General features: G+C 33.5%; 1 protein-coding gene across 1 annotated transcript in view; it reads right to left on the bottom strand.

Annotated features, from left to right (window-relative positions):
- The window catches only part of LOC118206029 (protein FAM133B-like), a 59518-nt gene that overhangs the window by 22608 nt on the left and 14828 nt on the right, over window positions 1-22082 (bottom strand). Inside the window, exon 3 of the mRNA XM_035378306.2 lies at window positions 10717-10795. Within this exon, the coding sequence (XP_035234197.1) occupies window positions 10717-10795 (79 nt within the window). The remainder of the gene's footprint in view (window positions 1-10716; window positions 10796-22082) is intronic.

A 22082-nucleotide genomic window follows, 5' to 3' on the forward strand; every position in this document is an offset into this window, starting at 1 on the left:
TACTACTCTACTTCTTGCATATATTACTGTCTGCATCAAAAATAAAATGTAATGTATAAATATTAAAATTCTGCAGAAAGCTATAGATTACAACTGCCTTTTATTTATTTATTTATTTTTTTCTTTCTATATAAATATAAAAATGCAGTGCAGGATTATTTTAAGCCCCGGAATCCAACAGCATTGGAAAATCTTATTTGAATAAGCTACGAAGTTTCAAAATCGACGAATAGGAGAGAAAAATCGAATAGCGGGGTGAGGTGAGAGCTCAAAGGAGCAAAGTTTTAAGCCAATGCCCAGCAAAAACTGCAGTTTGGGTTGAAGAAGAAATTTGAAAAGAAAGGAAAACATTCAAACGGGAGTAGCGGGAGCAGAAAAGAAGCAAACCAAAAAGAAGGGGACCAGTTAAACAAAATAGGGGTACTGACGAGAGGGTACAGTCACTCTGGAATAAGGAAAATCCCTCGGAAATTAAATACTGTGGTAATAAGAAATTTGGAACTGCCAATAGCGCAAGTTTTGTTCAATAGTATCCCTGCTGAAGATCTAATTGATACTGGAGCTCAGTGCAATTTCATTTTGGAAACTTAATAAAATGATTTCGCAGACATAAACTTTTGAAATTAGGCAGGGAAAAAGTTATTGTCACCAAAGGCAAAATATTATTGCATGCGCAAGGGAAAGATGAAATCTTAAAGGTGGTTTTCTTTGTCGGCGGAACCTGCAAGCCGCTGTAAGATACTGATTCATTTCTTAAAAGTGGCAGGGACTTATCTTAATTTCTGTGATTCTATTTTACAATTACAGATAAATAAAGTAGAAAGAAGAGTCCAGCCGCTGCAGCTCTCCATGGAGTATTGGAACAGAAGAAAGAAAACAGCTGGAAACCCTGGTAGAGATTTTTCAAAACTTTTTTATTATACTAATATTATTAATCATGAAATAGATGCTGGTAATTCAGCCTCCCAAGTAAGAAACAAACCTTATCATTACGATAAGGTTAAGCAAAAAATAATTAAAGATCATCCATAAGAGATGTTGAGAAATAAGATTAGAACACCTATCAGCAGTTTGTATGCAAGCCCTGTTTTTTGTAAGAAAAGGAATAACCTCCCACCTACCAATCATATGGCATGGCATTTCACCATATACTAAAAAAATTAAACAGTATTATGAAGTATACTGTCTATATTTGCTCATAATTGAAGAAATAATACAAAAAAAATTAAATCTACAAAATTCAGATAACATTAGATCTCACATCTGTATACTTTCAAACTCGCATGAAGCCCAAAGATGTACACCGCACAAAAAAAAGGGGGGGCACAGTTCTATATTTCTCGTTCTACTGGGCCGATTGATAAAATTCAAATTACGTTTTTCATGTCTCAAAAGCGTGACTTAGGATATATGTTTGATTTATATAGAGCATTGTTCTAGCATATTTATAGCATTGCATTGCATTCCAGCATATATATAACATAGCATTGTATATTGTTCTAGCATATATATAGCATTATATTATATACAGCATTGTATTGCAGTGGCAGTGCCAAACAGGCGATACAAACTCAAAAACTCTAGAGAAAAACCGCTAATTGGTGAAACAGTAAACAAAGAAAATAAACCTGTATAGTAACCCTATGGGCTTACGGGGACAGACGAGTTTTCTCTGAAAGTCTAGTCTGGGTAACACTTAAGTCTTGTGCTCCACTGGAATAAATAAACTTCGGCATCTGCGTCTGTGTTGGGACTATGCTCTTTATCATTCGGGCATATCATCATATACCAGTTAAATCCAGATCATATACTGAAAACTGCAGTTGCACCCCATTTGGTCTTTTTTGAATTTCCGCTTTTAAATTTCGGACTGTGCAGAGCAGCTCAAACCTTTCAAAGTTTTATGAACGAAATTCTTGGAGACCTAAAATTTGCTTATGTCTACTTAGATAATATTTTGATATTTAGTGATACAGAAGATAAACATAAATCTCACATACTATTTTTGAAAGATTAACTTCATATGGATTGACAACTAATACTTTGAAATGTGTTTTTGGCATTCCCAAAACATCTTTCTTAGTACATTTAATTAATAAAGATGGTACCAAGCCTCTGATGAACAAAGTTAAACCGATATTTAACTATCCGCTTCCTAAAATGGTAATGAATTTGCAGAGATTTTTAGGATTTTTAAATTTTTAGCGTTAATTTTTACCCAACGTAGCCCAGAAGCAAATACATTTAACTTCATATTTAAAGGGGGCTCAGAAAAATGATAAAACAATCCTGAATTGGTCTGAGGAAGCACTCAAAAGTGTAAACAATGAATCGCGAATGTGGTTCTTTTAGTGCACCCGAAGAAAGGTACCCAGTTGGTTTTACAGGTTGATGTGTCAGACTTTGCGATTGGCGGAACACTATCACAAATAGTTGATGGAAATTTACAGCCTCTTGCATTTTTCTCACGAAAGCTTTTGCAAGCAGAAAGGAACTATAGCGTTTATGATCAGGAGCTATTGGCAGCTTCTGCTGCTATTAGGAATTTTAAGCATATGTTGAAAGCACGGAATTTTTCTTTAATCACCGATCACAAGCCGCTTACGTATTCATTTTGGCAGTGTTTGGATAAGCATTCACCTCGTCAAACTAGGCAGTTAGACTTTATCTCACAATTCATCACTGAAATTCACCATATAAAAGTTTCGAAGAATTTTGACACGGACGCACTTTCGCACATAGAAGCGATAAGCATGCCTTACCCTATTGACTATGAAGAAATTGCTAAAATGCAACAGAGCAATCCAGAATTACAAAATTTAAGCAGACACACTAGAACCCCGTTAATGAAGTTTCCAGACCAATCACAGAGATTTGATCATGCCCACCCTAACCTCATTAGTCCACTATCTCCTTCTCAAGATAATTATTATTGTTTAACTATGATAGATAGATTTACTAGATGGTCCAAAGCAGTACCCATACCAGACATAACTTTTTTTATTTTTATTTTTTTTTTTAATTATTGTTTCTGTTTTCTGTATTTCGTAAGTTGGTTTGTTTATTTTGGGCTGGGTTTTAGGTGCTGGTGTTTGTGTGCTCACTGAAGTTTGGGTACCAACAGAACGCACTGATTTTGCAGCACTAGCGAAAGACATCCCTGTTCGTGGTTCAGTGCCTTTGACTATCCTTTTGGCTTCTGCATATGATATATTTCTCCTAATTTTAATAGCCTGGACTTTCCTCTCTGTTTTCCATTTGAGACATGAGTGTGAGAAAGCTGCACGTTCACCCTTGCAATTTATGCACAGTGGGGCAGCAGTACATGTGTCACTATCATGGCCAGCCACAGAGCAATGTGCACACATGAGTTTGCCACGGCAGGAGATTTTAGTGTGGCCAAAACGCTGGCACTGAAAGCATCGCATCGGGTTGGGGATATATGCGCATACAGGACAATTGAGGTATCCAGCCTTAATATTCTTAGCCAGATCAGGCAACTTCAAGGTCAGGATCATATATTTTGTGTCTATTAACTGACCTTCTTTACGCATCTCAATCTGCCTGGCAGCACAAACCTTTTGATTGGCAAGCTCGGAAAGTAACCCTTCTTTAGAAACAGAGGTCAAATTCCGAAATTATGCCTCTACAAAAGTTAAGTGTTTTATGTGCAGATACATTTACATCAATTTGCCCGAGCTTGGTTAGTCGAAGAAGGGAGGCAGACTGTATGGGCGAAGTTGTGTCGATAAGCAAATCTCCAGACCAAAGACGTTTTATGTTTCTTGGTTCACCTATAGGGGATTTAATATACTTGTTAATTATGAATGAAGATGATATCTTTTGCATTTCACCAGAAGGGCTTGATACTACAAGGAAACATGGACTTGTTAGAATTGTTCACATCCGCTTTTTTAACATTTGACTTTTCAGAAGAATTAGTCCTTGGAACTACTTTACTGACTTTTATTATGACAAAGTCTCTTATTGTGTATATTTTAGAATTTGCCATATTTGAGAGAAATAAAGATTCAGATTCGACTGCCCACCCACCACAGAGCCCAAGAAGGAAACAGAGATTGCTGCGTTAGGGCTAGCCAGACCTATATGCAAACTGAAGCCCTACAATCGGCTTTCCCGAAAAAGCAGGTACTCCCGAGAGCTTATCCCAAAGCCACTGACACAAGGATTAGTGACCAGCCGATTTACCCCAATGAGGACGACAAGGTGCCACCCGTTTAGCTGAAGCAAGGGCCAAAGCAGTGTGTCAGGACCTCTCAACAACCAGGGACCCTCCTTTCCAGCGACACGGGTCTCCATGCACAGCAAACACGTGGGCAGTTTTCTCGCCACTCGAAACCTATAAACAAGGGCTGCTCCAGTTTCTTACCACAAGCCCCAACCTCCGAAAAGGAAAACCACAAGGGAGAAAAAAATGAAGGAGAAAAGTATCAGCTCAGAGGAGAGGAGAGGAGACAGAAAAGAGGATAGATGACAGGGGCTCCAGAATCTTGACACCCGTCTCACCAAGATGATGATGCCCTGAAGGGCTAGGGTACCTCAGGATTGCCACACACATACTCACAAAAGTGAGCCCCTGAGAGGTCATAAGCAGTGGGATAGCAAGGTAAATGAGTTAGTGCATTACGAACAGCAAAGCATGATACTGCAGGAAAAAAGTCCAGGCTGAAAGCTCTTAGGCCTTTTTAGGCTGACAGTTAATTTATGCCACTGGACAAATTATTCTTTATACAGATGAAAGGCCTGGAATTCCAAATGAATGAAGCAATTAAAAATTCAGACATGGCTGGGGAGAAACAAAAGATATACTACAATAAGAATTGGAGGGAAGTGAATTATACAGTGGGAGATCAAATATTAAAAATTATATATTCTCTGTCATAGGGAAGTAAAGAACGAATTGCCAAATTATGTCCTCAATTTCAAGGCCCATACGTAATTGAGAGAATTAGGGGAGGATATTTGAAAGATAAAGATGGGGAATAAGTAATGGCAAATGTGGACCAAATTAAACTTGCAAGAGTGTGCAAACACCTATGAAAATGCAAATGCCATCTATAAAAAGAAAGGCAACAGTGAATATACAGGAACATATAAAGAAACCTAGGACACAAATAGAAGGAAGGCCAAGAGGCAGTGAATCCAGAAGGTGACGCGACCTACCAAAGGACAGCCAAACTAAGCCAAAACTCCAAAGGAAATGTCCCAGCACTAGACTCAAAGTACGGAGAGGATCCAATATTGATATGGCTAAAGAACCAGTTGAACAAGCTGCAGACGTGCCAAGGAAAATTCAGTGTGCCAACTGCCTGATCAAGAGAAGGAAAGATCAGCAAAATCAACCAAGTGGATGCAAATGACTGACCCAGCTGAAAACCCCCAGCTTCGAACGAAAATCACAAGGTTCCGGGATGCAGCAACGAAGAGAATGGAGATGAGGAAAGATGCCAACCAGTGCCAAAGCCTAAGGGTCTGTCAGATAGAAGTGTTGCTAAGATGGAAAAAATCTGTAAAGAGACATATGGAAGAGTACCAAAGATTGAAAAGATAACTTTACGAAGGTAAAAACAAAATTAAAGTTAAGTTTTTTTTTATATCTAGAAGGACGAGTTGATAAATTCTCTTAAACTTTTCATCCAAGTAAGAAAAGTGGCTCAAAGTTAAATTGCAACTATCTATGCTTATTTTAATGTTACCGAGAAATAAGATGGTAATTTTAATCTGAAAGACTGCTATCAGAAAACATATGTGCAAATGTTAAGAATTTCAAAGCATTTCGTGGATCTTGATGTAAAGTGCAAGTTAAATTTCTATTGTAAATAGTTTATTCAATGTGTTACATTTTATGTTTTTTTTGTGAAAAGTATTCACAAATATATATGCTTAGTTTAATAAGACTTGCCTAGTTATAACAATTTAATTATATTGTATGAATGAAATGTAATGTGCAAGCTATCAAACTAAGAAACATTAACTTAAAATTAGCTGTGTGCATAAGTTAAGTTAGGCTCTACAGCCAACATTCAAGTTGAAATCACGGTCTTGGTGCAGTTTTGAAAATAGAGTATCTTTGAGGTTTCGAATGTGCTGTGTAACTTTTACTTTTAAGTACTATTAATGTGTAGGTTATTGGTTAGCTGGTAGTGTCTGCAAACACACTTACAAAAAACAGTGTCTTGATATCACACTCCCATTCCTCCGAGGAGATAGGGGAAGAGATTTAATTGTGGAATAAATAAGCAGAATGAAAATACAGATAAAATTAAATTGTTTTTTAAAAACTATACATCATCAAAACCGTGAAAAACAACCTTATATTTAGCGTAGGTATAATGAATACCTTCGCTAATCATTATACCTACGCTAAATATAAGGTTGTTTTTCACGGTTTTGATTGTCACATTAGCGTGTTTCTCTTCTAGTCTACTATACATCATGTTTGTAGAATATTTTCCTAAAGTCTTTTTCCTTTCAGATTTTCTGGAAGGGTTATGAGCTGCTGAAAAGTTGTACCTTGTGATAAAGAATCTACATAGCTTTTAACACAGACTTTCTTTTAACACTTAAAATCTCATGTTATCATAAGAGGCTGGTTCTGAAAATGTTACGTAGTTATAATTTAAGTTTTTTAATGATGTCATTAAGTTAATGTTACCTAAGAGAATGAGATTCTATAAAGTATTTAGTTTGAATATATGAATACAACAAATTACTTTTCTTCAAATTTTGGTGTTTACCATTATACCAATTTACTTTTTGTCGTTTCATTTATAAAAAAAATGTTAGAAAACAAGCTAAATAAATGTATTATGTGTATTTGCTAGTTTTGAAAAAGAGGGTCAATGATTTTCTGTCTGATGATGAACCACTGTTCTACAGGCATCAGTTTCACATATGTCTTTAAATTCTTTTTACCATCATAATTTGCTAAATTCTATTAAATTTATGAAATTTTTTATTTTAAAAACTAATTTAAGATTAAAAACAGTGTTAACAATTATTATTATCAAATACAGATTTTTTTTAGATTACAATGCTATTAGAAACTCAATATAGCAGAGAGTGGTTACTTGCATGCATGAGAATAAATAATACACAACATACCTGTTGGGAGTTTTGTGAAGTTTTATTGGAGTGCACAGTTATAGAAGAATATAAAAACAGTGGCACCATCTATGGGCCAAGAACATATTTAAAGTTAACCCTTTTTACACTCCCACTTTAGGTTTAAATATCATCCTAATTAAATACAATGAGAAATTACATCAGCACGTATAATAAAACATTAAATTACATTGGTCTTCATTTTAAACCCATCATTTTTGCACACATTTCATGTTTTGCACTGTTTACATTTTTTGTCAAAAAGTCTGCAATCATATCATTAGTAGTCTTATATTGTATATCAATTTGCTGAAGTTTCACAGCTTCTCGCACGAAATGATGTTGTATATCAATATGCTTTGATCTACCATGATACACACTATTTTTGCTGAGATTAATAGCACTGTTGTTATCGCAGTATAATAATACTGGCTTTGCAGTAATAATCCCAAGTTCTTTAACAATTTTATTGAGCCATATGGCTTCTTTAGTAGCTGCAGACAGAGCCATATATTCAGCTTCTGTTGTACTAGTTGCAATGGTTGGTTGACGCTTACTACACCATGACACTGCACCACCTCAGATGAGGAAAACATATCCAGTGGTTGATCGTCGATCCCCAGCATCACCTCCATAGTTTGAGTCGCTGTAACCAAGGACATCAACACTATAGTCCTTTGAAAAGACAATGTAGCATCTGTAGTGGCTCGAAGATACCGCATGATGCGCTTGACAACATTCCAGTGAACCCTTGCCAGATTATTGGAAAACTGGCTAAGGAAATTCACAGCATAAGTTATATCTGGCCGTGTTACTTGAGCTGCATAAAGAAGACTCCCAATGACAGCCTGATAAGGAACAGGTAGCTTTTGTTCCTCACTAGTTGGTATCTGCAGTTTAGATAACACTTGATTTTGGTCTAATTTACAATCTACAATGTTTTTATCATAAAGTTTATCTGTTATTTCCCATGTTTTTTTTTTTTTTTTTTTTTCAATATGGTCTAATATAGTCTCACATATAGAATCCTTCCAATGGTTTACATCATTGCCCCTTAATGCTTCATCAATGGTTTTCGGTTCAGAATACACACCATTTGTTGCTGCTGCCAAAGCTTTAACAAAGCACATTCGATCTAAATTTGGCATTGGCATTTCTGGCATCCTGTGTGTGTCAAAGTCCTGATAACTATTTGGGAATCTAAGTTTTCTGTTTCTAGTCAACATAGGTAGCTCATCAAATACACTACTGTCATCATGGCTATCATTTTGAGCAGTATTATGTTCATCGTGATTAGATTTAATACTAGTATTAACTAATTCATGATCAGACTGAGTATTATCATTAACCATCCCTTCCAATTCACCGTTCTGATCATCAGCTATTGCATTCTCAGTATTTGAAAATGTCGTAATCACGCTCCCACTGAATGAGGATTCATCATAGAATTTTGGCATATTACTTGCCTTTTTGTAGTACATTTCATTTTCCAAAAATTGTACATCTCGTGCATTTATTATTTCATAAGTTTTGGGATCTATTAATCGATAGCCTTTTCTATCCTGACAGTACCCAACAAGCATTAATTCCTTTGCTTTTATATCCCACTTTTTAAGTTTTTGTTTTGGAATGTGAGCAAATGCACCTTTTTGTAGTACATTTCATTTTCCAAAAATTGTACATCTCGTGCATTTATTATTTCATAAGTTTTGGGATCTATTAATCGATAGCCTTTTCTATCCTGACAGTACCCAACAAGCATTAATTCCTTTGCTTTTATATCCCACTTTTTACGTTTTTGTTTTGGAATGTGAGCAAATGCACGACATCCAAATACTCTCAAGTATTCTAAATTTGGCTTATCCCCATACCATTTTTCATAAGGGGTCATACCTGCAACTGCAATAATTGAAGATATATTTTTACAGTGATTTGCAGTCTGCACTGCTTCAGCCCAATAATTTTGATCAAGGTGAGCATTCACCAACATTGATCGTGCTCGCTCTACAAGAGTTCTGTTACTACGTTCAGCTACACCCATTTGCTCTGGTGTAAATGGAATAGATTTTTGATGCTGAATTCCATTTGATGCTAAATGGTTATCCATCTCATTGTTTACATACTCAGTACCATTATCTGAGTGTAAGATTTTGATTGATTTTCCAGTTTGCCTTTCAACAAATGCTTGAAATATTTTGAATTTTTCAAAAACTTCAGATTTATTTTTCAAAAAATACACAAAAGTCATTCGTGACAAATCATCAATAAAACTAATAAAGTAGCAAGAACCACCAATTGATGTAACATTCATAGGCCCACACAAGTCACTGTATACTATGCCTAATAACTCTTTTGCACGCTTAGCTTTTTCCTTGGGAAATGGTTGTCTATGCATTTTGCCTTTAATGCATGACACACAATTTAACAATTTTCTGTTAAATGTAAAACCTTCGACCATATCTTTTAATCTGGTCATTTCTCCTTCACTTAAATGGCCCACTCTTTTATGTAATAATTCGTTTGAAATATTTTTATCAGTAATTAAAGCCCACTCATTACATAAATCAAGAGAATACAAATTATCTCCCATATCCGTTCCAGTAGCAACTAAATGTTTACCATCATACACAAAACATCTTAGCAGGTTTTGTGATATAAGATATAAATCTTTGTGGGACTGTACATATAATATATCTTCAAATATAAATCTTTGTGGAACTGCACATATGCTGTTCTAAGTCCTAAAATTTATAAATATCCAGAATTCCCAAAATATTTCATTTTGAATCAATATTTCATATAACTATATATATATGTACAAACTCAGTCTATGTACCAGAGTACTCAATTCATAAAAAATGGTTACTGTACGGCCACACCTTCTTCTCTGATTTTGCTCATTCTGAATTGAATAATTCCATATTGAAGCATATGCAAGTACAGCGACCCAAAAAGAAGAAACAAAGCTGAAGGATTTGACTCCTCATTATGTACAAATGATGCACTTGAAATTTATTAAATAAAAAATTTTAGTATAAAAAAATCTGCCAATAGGTGACACTTACAAATGGTATTTATTTGCATATATTGAAAATGTGAAATATCATTTGCATTACAGCACACTCAACATTTCTAAAGCCTATTAAGTGTTTTTATGTGTGCTAGCAGTGCCGCCTATGGGTGGATTTTTGTACTAAAATATTTTATTTAATAAATGTAAGCACGTCATTTTAATCCCCTGTAGTTTAAATTTTATCTTGTTTGGATCATTCAAGTACAAAAATCCACTTAACGCTAAACTTATTTCTTGCTAACCATATGTGTGTTTCTCCTGAATTTTGTCCAAACCGATATTAAACTTTTAATCACCAATATTATTCCACTGTTCCTTAATTTATCTTTTTGCATACTAAAAATAACAATTTTTGGTCTTTTCAGAATTTTTCTAAATATAACTTAGCAACTAAAAGATATAGGAAAAAAAAAAAAATTCAGAAGCAGAATTTTAACTAAAAAAATTATTTTTTAGCTATTATATACAAAACTTTTAACGAATTGGATTAAAAAATGAGCAAATACTGAAAGACTCACTTCATTCATTTTTTCTTCCCATGCTGCAAGTGTTCTTGAACCTTCCTTCTTTTTCTGAAGAATTTCTTTCACTTCTTCCCTAAGAATATAATATTCGATACATTAAATACAAAATTAGAAATATCTCCAACTTTTGAGTATGACATTTATTGTTTAAAAAAATCCTACATTTTGTAACCTATCATATTCCTTTTTATGTACCCTTAAGTTATCAGATAATTGGAATCATGAACTAAAATTTGTATAAGCAAAAAATTACCTTTTGTCACAATTTGCAAACTTGTAAGACTAAGATTTATGATTACACTTACCGTATATACCCGCGTATAAGTCGAGATATTTTGGACAAAAAAAAGACTTCAAAGTGGGGGGTCGACTTATACGCGGGTATATACGGTATTTAAAGTAAAGCACAAGATTTACAACAATGCAAAATACGTGTTTGAATCCAAATATTCAGAACCTGGGAATGTAAAACATACATGCAGAGTTGTCCCACTATGTTAAATTATTTTGAAATCGTGACACATCCTTCCTTAGGTACAACTGGTTATATTTAAGACTGTATTCACAACAATTTTAATGACAGTGTTAAGCGAGATTTAACAAATCACCTGGTTTTCTGAGATCATAAGCCTTTAAATCCATTGTTTTGGCATTCTGAGTGCTTTAGCCATTAAATTTGATTTTAGAAATCGACTCTTAAATTTAAGTGCAGCTTTAAATGAGTTTTTCTTCCTTATGTATGCTACAATGAGATAAAGCATTCTAGGACTGAAAGCTGATCACTATGTACTACCACTTTCAGTTGATTGCTTTGCTAGTAGTTTGTAAATTAGATTTTTGATTAGCTTTTCACAATTTCTCAGTACGCTCCCCATTTGTGCCTCAGGTGCACGTCACAGAGATGATAATTTTCCAACAGTGCTTCAGAAAGGGCACATTCTATGTGCCCTTTATTGAAGTACTGTTTTCCATCCATTTTAATCCTAAATTTTAAATCTAATACTGAGACCAAAACTGCAAATAACTCTGAATTTCAGTATCCCAAATGCAGTGCTCAAGTACCTCCTATTGTAATTAAAGAATGCAGATACAAGTGAAAAGATTTCTTTAAAATAACTACAGATGCAGACTACACAATAAAGTCACTGACGTATACTTTAATGGCCAGTCTCACATCTTCAGTTCTTAAGGTCCTGTTTATATTCTAGTAATCCTTGTTGTACCCCTACAGATTTTGCCTATTAATATAGTTTATTATCAGTAAAAGGATTTAAAATCGCTTAGAACTGATTTGCTGAGTAGATACAAGATAAAACTAATTACTAATTGCAATAAACTACTTAAATAAGCATTACAATTAAATTTTAATAATCAGTTCACTAAACTGAATAAATTTTAGGAAGCAATTCTCACTAACCTGTATGAAATGGCTGCATTTCACTACTATTTAAGATGCTTCATCTGTAAAGAGATGCAGGGGGGATACACATAATTTGTGTTTAGCATTGCAGAATTTAATTTTTTTCAAATATTACTTTGGCAGCATCATTTATAGCTTAATTTAATGAACGAGATTCACAAAGGATCCACAAGGTATAAGAAAAAACTGTAGGATTTACACTGCTTAATTTGTTCTACAATCCACAATGCTTATCAAGTACATTTGCTCCATAATCACATCCTTGTCTGTGCATACTTAACATCAAATTCATTAATCTGTTAATAGTTCTCTTAAGTGGTAATTATATAAAACTTCCTTCAATGTATTTAATACACGATAAAAATCTGAGAAATAATTCCTAATAATAACAATGCAACACCAGAATTGTGAATATATCACATTTATAGTAATTATTAAAAATACTACATCTGGCATAGAGCTGAGAAATAATAAATATTTTGCTTTCTTTTAATTTTTTTTTAACTTTAATTTATGATGATACAGATCTAAATGCACACTGAAAAGCATGGCCTAAGTAACTGAAGTACACAACTTTTAACATGTTAAGATTATGTTATGTTATAAATGTGCTGCTAAAATTAAAAAGTCAAATTTCACCGACATTTAATACATCTAACAATGTCTATTGTTTAATTTATACAATACATTACTTTTACACTTGAAACCTAAAACTGCTCTGCTAAAAGCAAGCTTTCATAAATAAATGTGTGTATGTGTGTGTGTGTATTTAATTATGGCAAAGCACACTAGGGCTATCTGCCTAAGGGGAGGGATGCCTTTCGTGGAGGACTTTCTAAGGGAAACTGGCTCGTATACACGTTACACATGGGGAAAACCACGAAAACGCCCATGCAGCCAGCCCGTTCGCGGGATTCGAACCTCGGACCGAACTACCAGTGTTCAGCGTCTTTACCGCTCGGCCGCTGGTGGGCTCCTTTCTTTCGTAAATAAAACAAATATTTATGAACAGCCTAGCACAAATATTTATGAACAGCCTAGCCTATATATATGTTAAATAATACATATAACAACATAAAGCTAGACTGTTCATAAATAAACAGCTTAGCTTTCATAAATTTTAACAATTTCATAAATAAAATAAATAAACAATTAAAAAAGCTATAAATAGCAAATAGCTTTCATAATGGTAACAATACTCCATAATTGCTGACAACAGTCTCTTCTTAAAGCACTAATTTTTCTTGTCATTGATCAATAATTTACAATTTTATTATGTTCCATACTTGTTTCATACCAAGAGAAATGTTGTTAATCTAGAAAATAACAAACTCTTTGTTGTTTAGTTGCAACAACTTGCAACTAAAATAAAATACACTAATTAATTTTACAGAATACATTAATCAAGTTCTTTCAGTTTCTTCAATGTTAGGTTAGTCTCTTGAATAAAGACATTCCACTGTGATTTTTGAGAAACATTTCACTTTTTTAATACTATTATATTTCATTGAGAGGTATTTATAGATCCTTACTGAATTGTGAATTTTAATAATTGGTCAATAATCAATGTCTAATTAAAAAAATTTCCAACATCCTATTCAGTGGTCAATTTAAAAGAGTTATTTTCCAAACTAATCTCATTACAGCTGTTAGAAATAATTGATATTTCTCTGCCAAATTTTAAATGAAACTTCAGTTTTCAACATTTAAACTTATGTGATTTTTCATCTTTGGTTTTCAGTGAAAAGAATTCCAACATACTTTATGATGATGATATTTTTACTTTCCTCTGTACTATTTAACTGTATACAAACCTTTTTTTTTTTTCAAATTCATTAAAATTTTGCATGAATCAATTTCATTTTCATTTTTCTATGTGGATACAGATGGTCTGCTTATTCCAAATGAAGTTAAATATGAACAAAATGAAAGTAACCTCTACAAACGATATATAATCTCTGCTTCTACAGCTTTATGTAGACTGCGAATGGCAATGTAAAAAAAAAAAAAAAAAAAAAGGTTAGAATAATGCTTTAAAAAGATATATGTCTTAAAAAGTAATAAATAATTTTCTTACAAATATAGTAGTGAGAAGTTATTCTCAAACAGAAAAATAACATTTTTGTTATGTAACAACCACTAAACTCATTGGTGACCCGAGTTAGTAACACTAAATATTATGGCAAATAGCGAGACGACAAAAAGCCAACTAAACAGTGCTAATTCTTCTGTAACCATGAAGGTAAGAGTAAAAATTCCTCCTTTTTGGATAAGAAAGAAATTTGGATTTAACAGGTAGAAGCACAATTTAAAATTAATTGTACAGCTAATGGAGACACCGAATTTAACTTCATTGTCTCACAAATTGAACCTAAATATATATGCAGGGTGTCTCTGAATGCCGTGTACAAACTTTGGAGGGGAGGTAGAGAATATCGCGAAGAGTCATAATCACATCAGAAAGCACAGATGGAAACATAACCGTAGTGAGATAAAGAGACACAAAAACAGTAAGGCCACAACACAGAATGTAGTGTAAAATGCTTTATTAGACAAAATAAATAAATAAATAAAATAAAACAATAATAAATAAAAAGTATGACATAAAAGCATCACAGGAAATTGCGGCCATTGGCATGCATGCATGCACAACGCTGACGTGACATGGATTGGTGGACATGTTCGAAAATACCGGCCGTTTCATTGATCATAACGGCGATGGATATCCATGATGGATATTTCTGGCAGCTAATGGAATTGATTGAATTGGCAGCTAATGGAACTGAAGCAGCTGTTAAGGAATTGACTGAAGACTTGTTAACTCATAAATAAGGTAAGTGGATATTTCCTTTTAGTGCAAAGATGAATTTCCTTTTTTATGTTATTTCATTGTTTGATTTAAAATGTAGTTTATTGAGATTATAAATTTTTTGTTGGCTGTTCCTTTGAATTTTTAAGTGAATATAGTTTGATGTGTAGATGGACGAAGTCAAGGAAGTGCACAATGCCTAGTTTGTGCAATTCTGGGATGTTTTTGCAAAAATTGCCGCTACACAAGCCAAAATAACAAGTCAAAGAATTGCACAAACTCGGTATCCATGTACCACCAAAAATCGCCAATTTTTGTCATTCCATAATCCATATCTAACATTAGCTTTATGTACAAATGCCTCTAAATTCACAGGACACAGCAATATGAAGACGAAGACTGGAAATCAATATAATTTATTCCATTCTAAAGAGTTAAGTGACACTTAAAATGCTTATAACACACATGACCAGGATCTTCTAAGTACCTATCTTACCATCAAACAATTTTAACATATGCTTGAAGGACAAGGATTTATGATATTCACAGATTTCAAGCCATTTGAATTTAAACAGAAAAATGAGAAAGCATTACCAAGACAATTAAGACAGTTATATACAGTCAAAAGTCGTTAATTCGGACACCCATAATCCGGACCTCAAAGCTACAAACTTTCTGCGCATGCGTCGCGTTCACGCATGCGCACAGGCGTTTACGAGAGCGCGTAAGACCCTTACGGCTGCGAATATGTTTGTGCGCATGCGCATTTAAATTGTAACGGAGTTATACGCTAAGCTAAAGTTATCTAATTCAGTTAATGTTGCCGATTGCGTTGTTCCTTAATCTTCGAATTGGATCCGGCTTATTATTTTTTGCAGACTGTTAGAGCAATTTTATAAAAGTAAGCTTGAATTTTCGATTATGTCAAATAGAATTTCTGATATATATTTACTACAAAGCGAAAGTATGTTTTGAAATCCGAAATCTGTTTATCAATTTCACGCTGCTCTGCGGCAGGGGGGGCAGAAACGTCATTATTAGATTATGATAGATTAGAAAGATTATGTCAAATAGAATTTCCGATATATATTTACTAATATGTAATTTGTATCTACAAAGCGAAAGTATGTTTTGAGATCCGAAATCTGTTTATCAATTTCACGCGGCGGATTGGAAGTTGATCTGTCAGCACTATCCTTATCTTCAGGGCAGATGTTTTTATTTTATTTGGTTTATAATTCCATACTAAGTATAGTATTTCATTCTGTCTTTGATATGATTTAAATCAAGTTCCTCGTCATTATAATTCGCTTCCGATAGTGAAGAAAGTAACCCAGAGGTTATTGAAAACGAAAACATTTCGATTGACAAATTAGTCGGTATTCTCAACACAGCAATTGTAGGACTTGAACAGCGGAACTTTGTAACTAAACAAGAAATTATGTCTGTTTAATAGAATTAAAGAGAAAGTATTATCACATGAAGCAAAGTAACTTACATTGAAGGAAATGTTTAATAAAGTAAACAAATAAATATTAAGCTTTTTCTTTTTGTAAATTTTGATACCCTTTAGATCATAATTGTTCTTTATTTCATAAATTACGGTTTCATATTTTTAATTTTGTAATTTCTGCATGCCATCTTACCAGATTTAAACTGATGATCTATAATCCGGAAAAATCGATAATCCGGAATCGCCGAAGTCCCGACGAGTCCGGATTAACGACTTTTGACTGTAGTACATTTCTCAGTTGTCAACAAATATAAAATACATAGCTGCAAAAGATAATATAGTTGCATATTCGATGTCTAGAACTGAATCAGTTTTGAAATTCAATTATGATAAAATTGCAGATGAGCAAATCGATAATGAAGAACTAAACGTATTAGTAAATAGTAGCAAAAATTTAACATTTAAACAGTACCCACTACCCTCTCGAAAAGTAATCTGCTGTGATGTTTCAACTCCAAATATTTAATCGTTCATACCACAAACATTTCGAATGAATGTTTTCCACAAAATAGATGACTTGAACCATCCTGGGATCAAAATAATAGTGAAACAAGTAACATCAAGGTTCATTTGGAAGAATATTAAAAAAAAATGTTAAGGAATGGGCTAAAACTTGCATTAGCTGCCAGAAAAATTATTCGACACACATTTGAGCATTGTCCATGTCAATATGATGGGACCCTACCCTCCATCAAATAAGAATAAAATAAGAAAGATTAAAAAACACCCCATCAAATAGACATGAAAAAGGAAAGAGGAGGATTAAAAATTTAAAACAGCATATAGTAGGAGAATTACTCTTCCAACACATTACTAAGATTATGTGAACATTTAATGTTGTATATTAATTTTTGATTTAATTGGAAATACAGTCAAAAGTTGTTAATTCGGACACCCATAATCTGGAATGATCTATAATCCGGACCTCAAAGCTAAAAACTTTCTGCGCATGCGCCGCGTTGGCAGATGCGCACAGGCGTTTTACGCATGCGCGTAAGACCTTGACTACTGCGCATATGCGTGTGCGCAAGTGCAGAATACGTTTTCGCCTGCGCGTTTAATGTATAACGGACGGTGTAAGCTAAAATGATCTAATTATCTATTTCAGTTAATGTTAATGATTGCGTTGTTCCTTAATCTTCGAATTGGATCCCGCTTATTATTTTTTGCAGACTGTAAGAGCAATTTTACAAAAGTAAACTTGAACTTTTGATTATGTCAAATAGAATTTCTGATGCTGGAACTTCCAAAGGATCTACAAAACGAAAGTATGTTTCGATGTCCAACAAACAAAAAGTGGAATTGCTGCAAAAAATGGATAAAGACATGAAGAATGTGACAGAGAGGTTAGTGAAAACGAAAAAATTTCGATTGACAAGTTAGTCGGTATTCTAGGCACAGCAATTAACGGGACTTGAACAGCGGAACTTTGTAACTGAACAAGAAATTATGTCTTTTTATAGAATTAAAGAGAAAGTATTATCACATAAAATGAAGCAACTTGAACAACTTACATTGAGAGAAATGTTTAATAAAGTAAACAAATAAATATTAAGCTTTTTTTTTTTTTTTTTTTTGTAAAATTTGATACCCTTTAGATCATAATTGTTCTTTATTTCATAAATTACGGTTTCATAATTTTAATTTTAGAATTTCTGCATGCCATCTTACGAGATTTAAACTGATGATCTATAATCCGGAAAAATCGATAATCCGGAATCGCCGAAGTCCCGACGAGTTCAGATTAACGACTTTTGACTGTATTTTATAATTGTAAATATTTTATAAAAAGCATTGATGTACCTTATTGAAATGTAAGTATTTAAGTGATATTATTAACTATATTTCTCCTTGTACTGCAACTATGTTGCTTGGAAAGGGAGTAGTATGACCTCTACAAATGATATACAGTACAAAGTCTGAAATCCGGACGTCCATTATCTGAAATGACCTAAAATCCAAACCTTAAAGCCACAAACATTTTTTTTTTTATTAACCCTTTCGCTGTCCTCTCCTGCCCGTGAAAATTCCCCCCCCCCAGTGGCCGTCTGTTTTTCATAGTGTGTAATGTTGTTTTCTTTGTACATCATAACTTTCCATACATGGCTTTCGTAGTGGATGAATGTCAATTAATATTAAGTAAAATTATAAAGAAATAAAGCATCATGGAAAAATAGTATCTCTGCTTATTTCTAACAGCAGGCTAATTTGATAACATCTGATCCAAGCGGTCCACTCCTCTGATTTTGTTGTTGTACTTTTACAATTATTGGTTTTTTTGCAGTTCTTTTCTGTGTTCCAACATCAATCACTGAGTTATTATGGACTGTTCTCATCAAACGTATAGCCTTCTTGTCTTTCCAATTCACAATTTCGTTTTTTCTCTTTTTCTGCTGAGTAGATGTTGAAGCCATCTCTCACTGTCTTGTATCTTATGTAAAATGGCCTTAATATCCATAAAACACGGGGCAAATTCAATTAGAAATAGAATGCCTGATTAGTGCTACCCTCTAGGAGGTATTAGAACAAACAAAAGTAAAAACTCAAACAAGTAAACATTTAGAAAGCATTTTAAATGTTTAAAAGTTTTAAAATTTAAAGAACGATTGAGGCGCGTTTCGGCCGCCCTATGGAAATTTCACTTGAACGTGCTAGATACGTTACGGACGACGATGAGGTTAATGCTTTATGCATGCACATTTGATTTTTCCTTCCATAATAAAACATGTGGAGATTTTCACTTCAAAATTCTGATTCTTAACTTCACTTAGGCACTAAATAAAATACCTCGTTATGGAAAAACAATCATGTAAGCATAAGTTTATGAGATCAATAATTTGGCCCCGTAGCTGAGTATCTACTTCGCATACATCTCAAACAAAACATTCACCTACTTTATATCCCTGATGCCAGCCTGGCGAGTCACTATTTATTATATTTTGCTTTCATCACCACATGATTATCAGTAGATGGCAGCTTCAGTAATAACTCACACTGTGATGTCTAAACTTTTTTTTATATTAGTAATTGAATAACAAGAGTATGGCAACTTTTTATGCTAACATCACGCTTGGCGATGATTACAGAATTTTAAATGCTCTAAGAAATGCTAACGAGGAAAAATTCAAAAAAATTTCTTTTCATATGCTAAAAATAGATTTTGTTAATGAAATGCATAGGCCAAAAGATTACATTTAGTGCTATTTTAATTAACTGATATGTTATTCACCATAAACCCAGAAGCAGCGGCAGAATATGTCGGCACCGGACGACAGAATTTAGGGAAGATGAAATTTTTGGAATTTGGGGAAACACCGAGCAGCAAAATTAAGGGATGAGAAGTTTTTATGATTTAGGGAAAGCACTGGGATCCAAAGTTTAGGCACGGTGAAAATTTAGAACTTGGGAAAGTGCTTTGTAGCAGAATTTAAGACCCGTAGAGACTGCAGCAGGAGTTATTCAGCGCCGGCCCTAGATCAGTGGCCTTAAGTGTATGTGGGAGTTTATTTATTCAGGACTCGGATTACTTTGAAGCATGTGTAAGAAATAAATGTAGGTACAGTAAATAACTAAACTAATACAATTCAGGCTTAATTTAGTATGCAATAGGAGCAAGACAAAATTTAGCGAAACAACTTGGCTTTCGTAGCCAATCTTGTGATACACAGCCAATAATGTATAACAGGCACTATAAAGGTAGGCTAAATTATCTTTACTGATTCTAAGGCATTTCAATTAATGTAGTAGACTGTGCTGCTCTCTGGTCTTCTAATTGGATCCAGCTTATTATTTTTTGCAGAGTTATTATTACGGTAATTTTATAAAAACTAAGCTTGAACTTTCGATTATGTCAAAAAGTGTTTCCAATTCTGCAGTTACCAAAGGATCTACAAAGCGAAACCATGTTTCGATGTCCATTAAACAAAAAGTGGAATTGCTGCAAAAAATGGATAAAGGCATATCCATCTCAAAATTATGCAAGGAGTATGGCATTGGAAAGTCCACTGTATATGACACAAGAAAAAATAAAAAGGAACTTTTTGAATTTTTTGTGGAAGCATCTTTAAACAACTTGCATCGAAAGAAATGTTTAATAATGTAAACAAAAAAATATTAAGCTTTTTTTTTTTTTTTTTTTTTTTTTTTTTGTAAATTTTTATATCCTTTAGATCATAATTGCTCTTTATTTCATAAATCACGATTTCATATTTTTAATTGTATAATATCTGCATGCCATCTTACCAGATTTAAATTGATGATCTATTATCTGGAAAAATACCAAATCCGAAATTGCTGAAGTCCCGACCAGTCCGGATTTTGGACTTTGTACTGTATAATCTTTTCTGCAACTTTATGTAGACTGCAAATGGCAACAGTAAAAAAAATATGATTAGAATAACAATGTTTTAAAGAGATCGATATCCTAAAAAGTAATAAATAATTTTCTTAAAAATTTAGTAGTGAAAAATTATTCTTAATCAGAAAAATAATGTTTTTGTAATGTAGCAACTACTATAAAAGCACATACCATTTATGTTAAATTCTTTGGTACTCTTGGATTCAGAAATGTATGTATGTATGGATGTGTTCATTTTGTATGCATGTATATATGTATGTGTATATGCACACACATATATACACATACATATGGCCTGCACATGTGCATACGTGCTAATACATTTTTGAAAGGACAAAAGTTGAAAATGGTTTATAGAAATGTTAAATACTGGATAAATGTTTAAATCAATGACATTTCCATAAATTTCTCTACCTTCAATTAAATGTCATTTCTGTTTTAAAAACTGGAAATCTCATTCCACAATATTTCAAATGTTAAATCCTTGAGCCACGATATTTGGCGTGGTTGTTGCCGCATTTTTAACTGACACTGAGGTTGTACCCAAGTATGAAATAATGTACCATATATCAGTTTTTTTTTTAAAAATAAGTTTGGTCAGTCTCCGAATCATAAAGCAAGTTTAACAGTTCTACCAGATCTAGAGTGCCCAACAGTCAGCATAACTGTGGTAGACTGAATTGTTCTTGGCATTGGCAAATCAAAAGTGTTGTCTGTAACTACAGGTTTATATCGATCATTATTTCTCGATTCAGGAGTAACTTCGTATGAATCTGAAATAATAACTACCTATAGATACACTAACTTCTTCATAATTAATTTTAAGTCTGAAGTATTTTTCAGATTGATGAATGCCCTGATAAGGACCTACATAAATTGGTTCAAGTTGTTTGCAAACTCTATTAAATATGATAAAAAAACAAGAAAACTGCAAAATAAATTCCATGTACAAAAATTTTCTGGGTAGATTTGTGGCGAATTTTTTTTCAATCTTAATGATCCATTTGCTTTTGTAGCTTATTTATGAAGGTTTCAGGAGTTGTATGGATGACATTTTGATCAAAAAATGCAACTGGAAATTTTATATTTTCATCGTACACCATTTTGGCAATTGCAAATTAGTATCCTCTTGTATTGCCATATAAAGACCCAGAAGCACTGTTGGTAAAGCTTCACTCCAAGCAATGATGTCATGAGCTTTTGCAGCAGTTTTATTCTATCTGCGATGCCTTTCCACTTTGCTATTGTGGGGTTGTAGGCT

The sequence above is a fragment of the Stegodyphus dumicola genome, chromosome 5 (genome assembly GCF_044657685.1).
Source record: "Stegodyphus dumicola isolate Sdum_Otavi_A_Nest chromosome 5, ASM4465768v1".
In the NCBI taxonomy this organism is placed as follows: Eukaryota; Metazoa; Arthropoda; class Arachnida; order Araneae; family Eresidae; genus Stegodyphus; species Stegodyphus dumicola.